General features: G+C 39.5%; 1 protein-coding gene and 1 non-coding gene across 2 annotated transcripts; one reads left to right on the top strand and one right to left on the bottom strand.

The window, feature by feature from the left end:
• Positions 1–34: 34 nt before the first annotated feature.
• Positions 35–116, top strand: trnal-uag (transfer RNA leucine (anticodon UAG)). Its single transcript has one exon. It is a non-coding gene; the product is annotated as a tRNA-Leu (tRNA).
• An 877-nt stretch (positions 117–993) lies between these two features.
• Positions 994–9,610, bottom strand: sdr42e2 (short chain dehydrogenase/reductase family 42E, member 2). The gene is made up of 10 exons (XM_068336342.1): positions 9,188–9,610; positions 7,922–8,017; positions 7,172–7,229; positions 6,587–6,705; positions 6,401–6,476; positions 5,624–5,706; positions 4,035–4,172; positions 3,276–3,339; positions 3,093–3,166; positions 994–1,218 (listed from the first exon to the last, which is right to left on the bottom strand). Exons 1-10 carry the CDS (start codon positions 9,608–9,610, stop codon positions 994–996), a joined length of 1,356 nt encoding a protein of 451 aa, XP_068192443.1.
• Positions 9,611–14,175: the final 4,565 nt, after the last annotated feature.

Below are 14,175 nucleotides of genomic sequence, written 5' to 3'. Positions count from 1 at the left end.
CCAAAATTAACAATCTCGATCGTGGGAGCTTTGTGGTAGCGTGGCCGAGTGGTCTAAGGCGCTGGATTTAGGCTCCAGTCATTTCGATGGCGTGGGTTCGAATCCCACCGCTGCCAATATGTTTGCTTTTATTATAGAGCAGGTAGCTGATTACCATCTAGTAATTACCCTGGTCAACTCATACGTCGTCTGTAAGAGAACTAACATACATCCGCCCTAATTTAAAATGATATGGATTCTGTCTTCCCGGGAGGCAATTATAGTGGTACAACAGCGCCCCCTAACGACTTATGTCTCACAAGCCCGTCAAACATACTCCACACAATTGTCAACATGACTGTTGTAAACTAATTTTATTGCTTAAAGTGTACAAAATTATTAATTGATTACTAATTACAATCCATACAAATCACAACAAGTCTTTAAAACAAAAGCTGGGGGTAATCCATAAATACAATCAGGTAACATTTAAATATTTGTAACACAAACTTAAATATTTGTTTACTTTCTGTGAAAGCAGTAACTTCAAACTGTTGAGTAAAGCAGATCATGATCCAGCTCAGACCAGTCTGAGCTAATGCACAATGTTCTCTCTTATTTGGAGAGTGATTTACAAAACCACTGATGTCAAATCAATATTTTACATCCAAACTAACAAGACAATAGCAATATTTGAAAACCATCCTTAACTGCAGTCTGACAGAATTTAAACATTTTAGTACAAACGTGGATATTTTCTTCATTTACATGAATTAATGCTAACTTCAAACTGAGAAATATAGATCAGTATTTCACATTAGCCTTGAGGTTTTAAAGCTGGACACATACATGAACATTAAAAAGATGGAATAAATTATTGGAGTTAAATAAGTCATACATATATGTTGGAAATATTCCAGTCTGTTAACTTTCATGAATAAGTGAAAATACATTATCACTTTATGAAAAGATGAGCTTATTGTGCTGCTGTCCATTGACTTCCAGTAAGCAATGTCACTGATAGATTAGCACCAGTAGCACCAGTAGCACCAACATGAGACCCAACAGCAGTAGCATGGAGGTCCAGGAGCACCTAAGAGGACGCAAGCCCGAGTGAGGCTGTCTGGACTTCAGGTACTGCTCCACACAATCCACTAGGTTGTAGGCCTTGGGGCAATAGCCCAGCTCTCGACGGGCCTTGTCGATCTTGAAAGTGTGACTCACGGCTATGCTCCTCACCTGCCGTGGAAGAGAAGGTGCTAAACGTAGGTCAAAAATTCATTCCTCAAGTCACATGTTGTCTCTACAAGCTTTTTAAGCCACTGCAGAGACACAGTTCAAGGTCACACTGTGCAGCTAGTGGTTCAAATTAACAGGCTGGCACACGTGGTTTTCCTTTCTAATAGCATGTGACTGATGGATGCCTCCAGCTACTGAATCCTCTTACTGCTCGGAGATAAGGTATCAATGTGTGAAATATACGCCCTGAGTTTCAGACTCACACCAAGCTCTTATACAACTTCAGCACGTCAGTTTTTCTTCCTAACCACATAGAACTGTTTCAATCAACACACACCTTCACTTAAAAATTCTTGGGATTTTCGCTGTGTGAGTAATTGCAGGTTAGTGATCTACTGTCAGACACAATACAACTCTACACTGTTTGGTCTGGCCTGGCCGGTTTGACAGGACAAGGATCCTGACTGAAACGTCCCTGGCAGCTTAGCCGATTCACCGTCTTCAGTGTTCTTCTCTGTTTTTCCTTTGTAAATAATACCTATCTCTCACCGAAGAGGGTGTGATGCACTTCGTCTTTAAAAAACACAAACCAAGCAAGCAGTGCTGAAAAAAATACACAAAAGAGGAGTGTTTTATGTTCCACACACCCCAGAACCCAAAGAGTCCCAAGAACCAATGATAGGGGTTGAGCAAAGACCAGCTGAAGCAGCAAGAACAACCAGACATGAATCTGTCATCAATTTCCCATCACTTCATACAAAGGTCCTTAACCCCCCCCCCCACACACACACACACACACACACACAAATGCACTTAAAAGAGAAAACACAAACTTCTTCAGAAATTCTTCAGAAAACAGCTTTTTTTAATGTTGCTTCACCTTTATATAATCACGAGTTCACATGTGGTGTTGAGTTGGTGAGCTTTTATGTGTAATTATATTTTTTTGTTATTCAGAACCCATCTGATGAAAAGGCTTGGAAACAACACGTCTAAACAACACTGGAACGTCTTTCCATCATAATTATGATTAAAGAGTGCTCCTTTAAAAAAAAACGCTGAAGCATATGAAAAAACGAATGAAACAACAACCATCCATAAATACATTTGTGCTTACATTACACACATATGCAGCGTGTTTCTTGTTTATGTGATTATGGGGTGTCTGACAATGCTCACAATAGCAATGGCTACTATAGTGAAGTCACTTCCTGTAAGCTTCATTTTGGACTTCCTGGTCTGACCTACAGTAGTTAATGTTTTATTCACAGGACAATCATCGATCCCCCAGCCGGCAGCTGTCTGACAGCTTTGGTTTCTACCTCATCACATATTCATGAGGACCTTACAGGTCAACATGGAGACTTCTTAAGATGCATCATAAAGGCTTCCCCAGGCACAACTATGGTGAACTGCTACTGACACTTGACAATCCTTCTGGGTTGATTTTTATTGTGCTTCAGCCCCTCTGATTGTCGGCCAATTAAAAACCTCCTCCCAGTGACAATAAGGATTATTTATTCGACACAATTTTTGAATTCATGAAAGGCTCACTTTGCTTCTCCATAATTGATGCATCAGACGAGGGAGGGGGAGAGTAAAGGGCCTGTGGGAAAATGCCAACTTTAATGAAGTCTGTCTTCACTGTAGAGAACGAGACTTAAACAAGAATCTACTCATGAGAAAGCAGGTAAGGGATCTCTTACACACAAGACTTTCAATTAGAAATGACCATAAGCACCCACACATTCACACCGCTGTATAGCACTGAAACGTTCAGCACTATGTGTCATCCTGACCTCATCTCACACTGGGTTCATTCAGGGCAGAATAAATATTTTAATACAAGCAGAGATGGAAAGATGTGTGGTTACCTCACTTTGGGTAAAGAGGAGAGGCACCTCTATCACAGGTCTCAGAAAAACATGTAAATTTTCTACCAGGTTGGCTGAAAATGAAGGACAAACATAGATAAATACATACAATTAATCTTACAATCTCTCATCATGCCTTTCCAATTTAATTTCTAAAATGTTAGAGGGAAAGAGGTGAGCTACCTGCTAAATAGACGAATGAAACAGGAAGAGTTATCAGAGGCCTGCTGTAGCCCAGATTTTCAAACTGTAACGATATTGAAAAAGGAGAAGAAAACTTTTAGACAAAATTTAGACAAAATGCATTTCTTTAAATGCTAAAATTTTAATGGATTCGGCATAAATAGGTTAAAACTAATTAACCCTAACTAATGCATCAGCTTATCTCTCAGTATTTTCTATCATTCCACCACTCAGGCCAGATCTGTCCTATTGAACATTTTTAAAAGCAACACACAAATATTTTTTCTTAAAAAAAAAAAAAAAGCCACAGTCATTTTTACAACAGCATTGTGCTGACTTGTTCTTCGTTAGTGTGAAGACAAAGAAGTCATCACCACCCTCTTCATTTAACTCACCAGTGGTGCCAGCCACTCAAACAGATTGACTGAAACGCCGTCATTAATGAAATAGACCTGTCCACTCTGCAGAAAACAGAAGCAATGAGGTCACTTTGTCTTTATTTAAACTATAAAGTAATAGTTGGAGACATTAAGAACCTATTTTGTTTTATTTTGTGTAATTAGATAATAGGGTTGACTATAACAATACAGCAGGGCCCAAAGGACCAATTCTAAATCAAATATAACTAACATTTACCCACCCAATTGGTCACTGAAACTGAAAAGGTAAATTTTTTAAGTTAATCTTCAGCATTTATTGAACTTTAATTGTAGAGTGTAATCTGATCAGATGGGGTCTGTGGCTTTTTTCCTGACTTACAGAGACATAATTCTTTCGCAGTGTCAGAGCTTCAGCTGCCAGCGTGTGCGCCAGCACCAGGTTATTTACATGCACCCAGTTCATCCTGGCCTGGGGGTCGCCAAACCGGAAAACAAACAACCGGCGTTCCACATTTACCTGCACGGGACAGAGACGGAGACAGACAGAGACAGAGAGCAAATCTTTTAAATTTCTGTTGATGCTTGTTTTTAGGGTCAGGTGATCTCAGTAATCAAACCCTAGCAACCCTTTTAAACAGTTTCATTGAGTTGGAATACTGAATTGGCTGAATTGGTGGATCAGAGTCATGGAATCATGGGATGAAGCCCCTGCAGTAAAACCTGAGAGAAATATGATCCATTCATGAAACTACTGGCTGGAGAGTTGAACATAAATCTAATGCTGGTAAAAAAGTGAAACAAAATCAGACAACCAATTTTAAAGCCATCTGTAAAAATGGGAGGAGATGAAAAGAAAAGGTGGAAGACATCGGTCTCCTCGCAGCCCCTACGATGATGAACAACACTGTCGTAAGTCTGGGGTCTGGAGACAAATGGGAGCACGGCGGAGTAAACAAGCCTTCTGCAGGTGAGTCAGATGAGGAGCACGATGCAAAACCGGCTCCTAGTCTGAGAATGTAGAACTTCCCAAACAACCACAATCAGAGACGCCTGCCTCAGTGAAATAAATGCTGAGACAGTATAATTTGGGAGATTTTGGAAATGAATCACTTTCACACGTAGTGGGTCGCTACATCTCAGGGAACAGGTGGACAATCCAGGCATTACTCGGTGTTAGAGACAAAGTTTAGGCGTGAGCCCAGGGCACTCGATGCCTGGAAGGAGACAATAGGCTACAAATGGACAGGTGAGTGATCTAGAAAACAGATCTGACTGGCTTCTTAACCACCACATGACATCTATTATAAACCTCTAAGACTGGGGCAAAATCAAACTGTGACAGAAACACAAACGTCCATTTATGAAGTCAAAGGTGTGACTGAAATAATGGATTCAGACGTGAGTCTCAGAAAGATCGGTATGTCCCAACATCAACCAAAAACAACATGGAATTAAAATTTTATATTTTATATTCAGACTTTATACACAGTAATAAACTGAAACTGATGTTGTTGTATGATGTCCTTGTATGAAGTGATTTAATAATTTCCAGAATAACAAAGTTTTGGAATAATAATACCTACAATTTGCAGATATTGTTGAGCATCTTACATTCATTATCATTTTTTTCACAAAAGAAGAGCAGGTCTGTTTAGGAGTTTGAAGACAACTCCAAAATTACAGAGGGTACAAAATGAGCCAACTTGACCGACAACAAAAAACCCGAACCATCTGAGTACAAACAGCCTTCAATAAACTACACTGTTGCCTCGTAGAAAGGAAAAAGCTGCTGTAATTGGATGCGTGGAAAGCTTGATAAATAATGTAAACACTTCAGACCCAAACACATTTTGTCAGGAAGGCTGCAAACACTGCAAGATGGATATTTTTCCAATGCCTGCACAGAAAACATTAATCTTGATAATAGATCAATAAGATAAATGTACTTTTTTTTGTATACGGTCTCACCATCACTCTGTGAAGGTGTCTTTCCTCATTTGGTCCGTAGATGCCACTGGGACGCAGAACACAGGTCCTAAGCACGCCCCCACCTTCAAAAGATAGGAGTTAAGTAGATGCATGCAGTGTAAGCATTGTACCACTTATATACACTCATTTAACCTTTCATGAATATATTATATCAATATGAGTTTTTTAAGAGTTCTCAAATCAATGTATGGGAGTAGAAAGTACAGTTTCCTCCAAGTTGTAGTAACGTAGAAGTATTAAATCCCTCCCTTTGGGGGAGGAATAAAGTAATATTCTATTCTATTCTATTCTATTCTATTCTATTCTATTCTATTCTATTCTATTCTATTCTATTCTGTTCTGTTCTATTCTATTCTATTCTATTCTATTCTATTCTGTAGCGTAAAATCAAGTAGAGTACTTTCCATCACTACTCAGGTATCTTTATGGCACCAGATCCTTTAGCCTCAGTCAATCGGAAAAGAAAATCATCCCCCAGCAGATACATGAACTTCAACCTGCAGTATATAACGAGACAGCACTCAGCTCTAAGCTTAATTGAATATATAAGGAGGTGGTAAATGAAACAGTGTAAGGTTACACTGAAAGAAGAAACAGCAGGCTTTGCACCTGTTAATGTAAAGAATCTAGAAGAAATTGAAACCCACTGCATTGTATTGAGTAACGGTAAAATACGTCAGCTGAGCTATACTTCTCTGCTACCCGCCGTATTTTCATGTGATTTCATGTCATTAAATATTCTGATCGTCTTCACACCGTTTAGCGAGCATCCGTTGACAGAGAGGACCATGTGCTCTGCGATGGCTTTGGTTCTAGAGTAGTGGTCGATGTGCTGGAACACACACAGGCAGCTGCATTAGTAGTACTTAACCCTACATGTTCGGACAGAACATATACAGGATTTAAACAGATACTGTTTTTTATTCACTTATTTTTACTCACTACATCTGGGGGAACATAGGGCATTGAAGCCTCGTCACACTCCTCAATTGGTTTTCCAGTAAACACGGCATTGATGGTTCCTGTATACACCAGCCGGGGGATAGTCCTCTCCTTACACACTGAAAGAGAGAAGACACGTTTAAAGAGTTATGTGACGACAAATCTAGATGGATAGATAGATGGATGGATGGATGGATTATTTATTAGATTAGATTAGATAAGATTAATATTATCAGTTAATTAAATGTATTAATTAAATGACAAATGCTTCTGATAGATGGACATTGACAGTGAATACAAATCATTTTTTACTCAAGAAATTATGTAAAACCTCCAGGTTGCTAAAACTGGAGATAGAAACCTTTTTTGTTTGTTAATATTTCTATTTTAAAACCTCTATTGTGGTTTATTATGCTCCCTCTGAAAAAAATGATAATATTCATCCTCAACCCAAGGTGAAGAGTCTTTCACCTTAGGATGTACAATATTGGTACAATATTTCACATCATCCTGAGATTTCCCTTTGTGTATTCATGACGGTATATGTCATACGGTGTTGTGCTTGTGTGTTACATGCATGCTTACCATTTATGATGTTGTTGGTCCCTTCAACGTTAACTGACTCCACCTGTTTTTTTCTCAGCTGGCAGAAAGGCAGACAATCAAATTCTTAAACAACACCACTTTCATCCTGTAGGCCATTTTCACACATCCTATCCTACATACATCTATGCTCTACAAGAAGCCTCTTACTGCAGGTACATCTCAGTTTGTTACTGAACTATAACAAAGGTCCATCTCAGCAACATTTTGTCATCATTTTGAATGAGACATCATGGCTGATACATTTTATATAACAACACAATGATTTCTCATACACACACAGTCTGTATCTCAGGTCTCATCTCTCCTATAAACTAGCAATCTGAGGCTACATGAGCTGCTGGCAGTATAAAACACCTGAATTGTCACGGAAACAGTAGAGTTTGGAAGTTTCAGTCAGATAGATTAATGTGTAGCATGAAAGCATCCATTGTTTCTTATGATTGGAGGAGGATTTAAGGGAATATTGTGTTTTGTTGAATTGCTCTTCATTTGTACAACCAGAACAGGAACCTTACTTTATATATAATCCTTCATTGCTCTTTTCACCTTCACTTTTCCTGAGCATTTCTGGTACTCAAACATTTTCTGCAGTTCAGCACCAGCTACTGATCCCTCCCACTTGACACTGTGTTATTTTAAAGATACAGAAAACTAAAAGACTATGAATGGAATTAATACAAAAAGACAACACAACATAGTTTCACTTGCTTTTAAAAAAAGGAAAGTCACCTGTTCTGGTCCGGACATCCCATAAGACGCTGTGTGAAATATACAGTTGACCCCATCACACACCTTATAGAGAGAGGAATAGTCTCGGATGTCAATCTAGAAGAAAAAAGGGAAGAACGGTTTCCTTCATGAACTATAACATTTATTTTAAACATCTTTGTCCAAAACACAGACAGTCTTCCATCAATGGTATTTTCATGAAACGTCATGACAATACCATTGTGTGTGACGTGTGTTCTCATGGCAAAAATTTTACAAATTTGGAAAATTCCACATATGAGAAGGTGTGATCATAAACTATTCCAGTAAATGTACGATGAAGCCCAGCCGGTGAAACCTGAATCATGTCTCCACCTCATGAAGCGCAGTCAGCGCTGGTGGTCTGACGGCAATCACTGATCAATCAGAGAGACACGAGCTGGCACAGAGAAATACTGCCAGTCTGCTGAGTGTTATAAGAATACGCAGGAGTTTAATGAATTATAATTTCACGAAACTTTTTGTGATGCATTTTTTTTATGTGCATACAGCTGTAAATCCAGCCCAGCTAGCTATTTAATTTATAAATGTTCCAAAATAAAAATACTACCTTCCTCACACTGACTCAAACTAAATTGTTGCAAAATCATTTTAAGTTCCAGAATTAATCGCAATTGATTAACATTAAGAAAGCTATGGTTAAAACCCTCATACCTACCATGAAATCCTGCTCTCTGAGTATCGTAAGACCACAATAGATGGATCCAGAAATGAAATATTGTGTATTTGATTTTAATTTTGAAAATTAACTTGCATTTACTGTGTCTTGTCATTTTCTCAGACTGTAGACCACCTGAAGGTGGTTCTGGTTGGCTCGTAAAAAGAGGATTTTTAAAAATCTATATAAAAATTCAAAGCAATGGAAGACATTTTATGGCCTTAATGATATTCAACAACCAATCTGGACTAGGCGTTTAACATTTAATATGTGAACGGCACCTTCTTAGAGCAAACTGCCTGAAATGTCCAAAGAAATGTCCACAGTCTTGATGGGAAACTGGTAGGGAGCGAAATTCTAAATGTTTGGGAAAATAATTATTACCATTGTCAGAGTACACTTATCATGATGTTCTATAACAAGTTATTTAATTCAGGGCACATTTATTGGTTAAAATGTGTGTAATCTTTGGGGGAAAAAAGCATATTCCATAAAATATTATAAAAGTTAGACATTACGAGACAAAATTTTAAGAGATAACAGAGTTCCCCTCCTCCCCTGCGTCATACCTGATAGAAGACGGCTCCATCAGGGATATCAAAAGTGGGCTTATTGATGTCCAGAAGGATCACTGACATCCCCTGACGGGCCAGTTCTCTCCCCAGTCTGGACCCAAAGTAACCCCCTCCCCCGGTCACCAGGACCTTCTCTGTGGAGGCGGGCCAGGTCAGCGCTGCCTCGTCTCCCACTCTGGGGTCCACACACTCCTGGCCCTTGCAGTTAGCCATCACAGCTCCATTCACCCTGTGACGGACGGCCGCCGCCGGGCCAGAGGCGGGAGTCGGGGCGGGTTGGTTGACCCATGGCTGGTGGGTGAGGTGGGGGAGTTCGTGCGTGCGGAGACAACACAGGGGGACACCGTGGCAGGGGAGCTGCTTCACGTGGCACAGAGAGCCTCCACCCTCACTCATGTTGGGACTGCAAAGCTCCATGGACGCTCTGACGGGTGGAGGACGGACGTGTGCGTTGTGTTAGGAACACCATCACTGAAGGCGCCATGATTCAAAGGAGAGATTCACAATGGCTGAAGCACTAAATCAAATTGAAATTAGAGTCTGTCTGTCTGTTTCTCTGGCATTTTTATTACACTAGGAAATTTTGTGATGTACGGGAATTTCTTTATAATTTGGTAGCATGGGATTTGATGATGGGTTCATTGAAAATAGTGTATAAAATGTATGAAATAATTCAAATCGAATTCCCATTTGAGTTTGTCCAGGCCGACAACACACCCATGTGTTAAAAAGAGACCACAAGACAACAATCTGATATTTACCGTAGATACATACTGTACGTTATTTTCCTGTCATCCTAACAAACGAATTAAAATGTAAAATACTCAACGTTGTAAAAAAAACAAAACAAATTCAAACAAATGCGTCAGTTACTCTAAAATCCACATCCTATAGCTTTATGCATTCATCCATACTTCAGCTGTAAGTTTAGAATTTATTATAAAACGATACTCCGATCAAATTGCTGCCACGTGATCAATTTCCTATTCTGTGATGAATTAATGTATTAATTAACTTACCTGAATTAATTTACCTGTCGCCCTCTCACATCCATACCTGAACCGCTCGCCTCAACAAGTAACCCGGTCTCCTCCGTCCCGAAGCCGCGGTGATCGGATCCGACCCGGCGCTTCTCACCTGCCAATCACCTGCGCCTCCACCTGACCAGGCCCCTACCGTAATGACACGACACAACACGCACAAAGAAGATGGCGTGAAAAGGAAAGACTGTCATTGTGCATCGATGACAGAATACCTTGTTAGAACTTCTACCAGGTTTTATGAGTCAGAGTGTGACTGTCTCATGTCCTAATGCCTCTGAAATTTTCCCTGTGCAGTCTATTGTTTTGGAGGTGACGTTGTCTTCTCATTTTTAGTCATTATTTTGCTATTCCTGGAGTTCTGTAGCCTCCTTTCAGTTGTTAACATGGATGAATGTTATTCATTACTATTATTATCTATTAGGGCCTGTACACTCATATATATGCATGATTTCAACTAACTAGAGTGTGCCACTAATTTCCCTGCAGGGATTAAAATTAGTATATAAAATTATAAAAATAAATTTAGAAAAAAAATCAGCGATATGTAGTTATTAAATATAATTAAATACCCACTCGACACTTGTCATTATTTTCTTTACAAAGATATCTGTATCTTCTATTCGCTGTTGAAAAGTTTAGTGACTGTGTGTTATTTCACATAAAATAATCCAAACTCTGAGCTCATTTCTGGCAAGAATTTTTATTTTTTAAGCTCCATGCATATACAGTAGGTATGTTAGGTATGTTACAACAGTGCCTTATTAATGTTTAAATAAATAAATAAAAATGCATTCAAAGGTAATGTATTAATGTCGGGATTCAAATAGAAAGCACAGCATTTGGTTTGGTATCAGTCATATGAACATTCTTAACACTCCAGGTAAACAGCAACAAATCAGCACAGGACAGAAAAAGACACTTCATGTTTTATTTAACAGACAGCAGACAGACGTCAAGCTGAGTCCATACTGCTCATTATTACACAGGCAGGTATTCAAGTCTTAAGTAGCCACAAAACAACCAGGTGTAGAAGAAAATCTACAATTGTGCTGCCCTTTTTTTTTTGTTATTATATGTGGATTTAATCCTGCTCCCCATCTCAGTAAACACGCACACACACACACACACACACACACACACACACACACACACACACACACACACACACACACACACACACACACACACACACACACAGAGAGAGAGAGAGAGAGAGAGAGAGAGAAAGAGAGAGACAGAGACAGAGACAGAGACAGAGAGAGAGACAGAGAGAGAGACAGAGACAGAGAGAGAGACAGAGACAGAGACAGAGACAGAGACAGAGACAGAGAGATAATTTGATAGACTATGTCAAATGAAAAAGCACATTGAAAAAAAACACATTAGTGGGTTTCATCACCAGGGATCTGGATGTCATGAGGTGTTCTTAGTAGCACAGAGGAGACAGGTTTAACCCCTGCAGTCACCTGCTGAGCTGTCACCTCGGCTGACCTGCTGTAGTCATGAGGGAATGAGGGAAAACCACAGGCCTCTCCTCTTAACTAGTCCTCCCTTAACTAGTCCTCCTTTAACTCCAGGAATAACTCTAAGAACTGGTAACTCATTTAGGATAAATGACCACAAAGAAACACATATAGTAGGGCTATTGAATATGTCGCTTATATTAGGTTACAATACTGTAATTGGAATGTCTCTTAAATATCAGATAATAATGACCCACAATAAGTTTCTGCAAAATGACATTTTTAAATACAGTATGTTGCTTAGTTTTACCCAAATAGATTCAATGTAAAGACACCCCGTTCACACTTAGGAGATAAAACAAACCTTAAAATGGGCATTGGTGCTTGGGGTTTGCTTGTATTGAATTACTTGAGCATCTGCTTGATTATCTGCCCTTTGAATATGACTCAGCTGAAATGAAAAGCATTGAGTCGTAGATTAACCGACATCAGTAAGGTACACAAATCATTGTTTCTCACTTCTCCACTGAAAGCATCCTCCCGCTGGTGTAGCAGTAGAGTAATACAGAATAATCAGAAATAAACACATTATTGTTTTCCCAGTCAGATGAATAAATACAGGAAAGCGACCTCAGCAAAAATAGAATTAGGCAGCAGGGGGCGCTAGAGTACAGCATTTGATTTAAAAAGAGGCTCACAAGAGTGTCAGTTACTGAAGTCATTGATTGCTTTGGCCTTCTAAATCCAGGTTAGACTGTAAAAATAACCCCCAGAGTGTTTTTGTTGATTACACATTTTAAAGACTCACGCTTGTTTCATTTTTTGAAACAGTTTCATCTAAGTAGAGAGGTTTTTATGAGACAAATAAATTTAGGGAATCTAATAATGGTGTACTCAATTTCATGATTGGAAAATCCAATTTAAAGTATTTATTTACAAAAGAACACCCAATAAAATTCAGTCAGTCAATAGTTGGCCAGTGCTCAGGGGGTGACCTGACACCTCTTAAAGCCAGCTCACACTCAAGATGTTTTGACCCACATGGGTCTTGAGCCGGTGACCCTCCTGTCCCCAGCCCAAGACTTGGTAGACTCAGCTACTGCCGCCCCCCCATAAAACGTTGACTGAAGCAGATAAAGACAGTGAAGCAGCTCTGCAGGAGAAGAAGAACAAAATACAATGAAGAGCTGTCAGAAGGACAAACAAAACACTTTGCATTCAACAAACCTATAAGCGACACTGAATGACAGGTCCGGGATCAGTAGAAGGTTTTCTGAAGGAGGGAGACGTTTGTCTTTTATACAGTGTCAACCCACATGTCAGAGAGATAGAAAAAAGAACAAGGCTTACGCTGCAGCAGCTTCAGACTGACAATGAAAAAGATTCAACCGTCAGGGGGATATGGCAGATACATACTGGAAAATGTAAGAAATACTGAAGGAATAGTGCACAATTTAGAGGATATGCTCTGATACACTACGGCCTATTTAACAACAAATTGTTGTCAGTCTGAAAGCAAAGTGTACAAACTTTAGTCATTTTAAATTAGCAAAAGATGCATTTTGCATAATTATTGGTGTATATGTGTGAGAGAAAGAACACCCAGTGTAAAAGATGCATTTTGAATACAAACTTCATTCCATTCTTCAGAACAGAGTTGTTACCATGGAAACAAATGGAAATTTGTAAAATTGTATAAACAGCTAAAAAGTCACCACTCTAGTGACTGGTTACTGTCTATGCACAGTGTGTGCTGCAGGGTGTGTGTACTGATATAGGAAAAGATATACAGTATATACCTGTATATATACCTAAAGGAGTCTCTGCCAACCTGTCATGGAGGTACTCTGCCTCTCACACGATGTCAGCTGGGAGAGACTCCTTTTGACAGATTGAGTCACAGTCATACCTTGAGTACCCAATTCATCTGTATCCTATATCTGATGGAAGGTTCGGTTGTCAGGTGAGACGGAAATGAGGTGCGCTTCATGGAAGTGGGTTAAGGGAAAGAATCAGTTATTTATAAGAGTGTTCTGTGTTGCTCTGACATCTCTTCCTTATCTTCAGCGGCATGTTGGCACCTGAGGGGGCCTGAGACTCACAATGCGTGGGCATCGGTGTGTGGAAGTTAGACCGCTGGTTCTACTCTGTTAGCTGTAAGGTTTGGATAGTGTAAAGTTGCTTAACGTCTATAGAAAAACAATCATTGCCGTTTAAATCCCAATCATAAAATTCACAGTAATCCAGTGAACGATGGTGAGACATTTTTAGTGTGTACATATTACTGGTCGGACACACTGGACTGGTATTCCTAGCATGGGCCAAAGCAGCAAAAACTCTGCTCTAATTAGGATTCTAACACTGGAGGCTGATGTGGCAGGAACTGTGGGAGTCTCTGAATCTTATCAACATTGACTCTGCTCATTAATTGTTCCCACTGCTCACCAGCTGCTGTCCAAACACACACATGCATTGC

The sequence above is a fragment of the Antennarius striatus genome, chromosome 16, assembly GCF_040054535.1.
Source record: "Antennarius striatus isolate MH-2024 chromosome 16, ASM4005453v1, whole genome shotgun sequence".
Lineage (NCBI taxonomy): Eukaryota > Metazoa > Chordata > Actinopteri > Lophiiformes > Antennariidae > Antennarius > Antennarius striatus.
The sequence above is the reverse complement of the archived record's forward strand: the minus strand, read 5'-3'. Positions and strand labels throughout refer to the sequence as shown.

Coding starts and splice junctions, on each gene's coding strand:
- sdr42e2 (XM_068336342.1), bottom strand. CDS start 9,610: ATGGAGCTTTGCAGTCCCAACATGAGTGAGGGTGGAGGCTCTCTGTGC. Junction 5,707..6,400: donor CAACGGATGCTCGCTAAACG/GTGTGAAGACGA, acceptor TATCTTTTGAAG/GTGGGGGCGTGCTTAGGACC. Junction 3,340..4,034: donor TGCGAAAGAATTATGTCTCT/GTAAGTCAGGAA, acceptor ATATCGTTACAG/TTTGAAAATCTGGGCTACAG.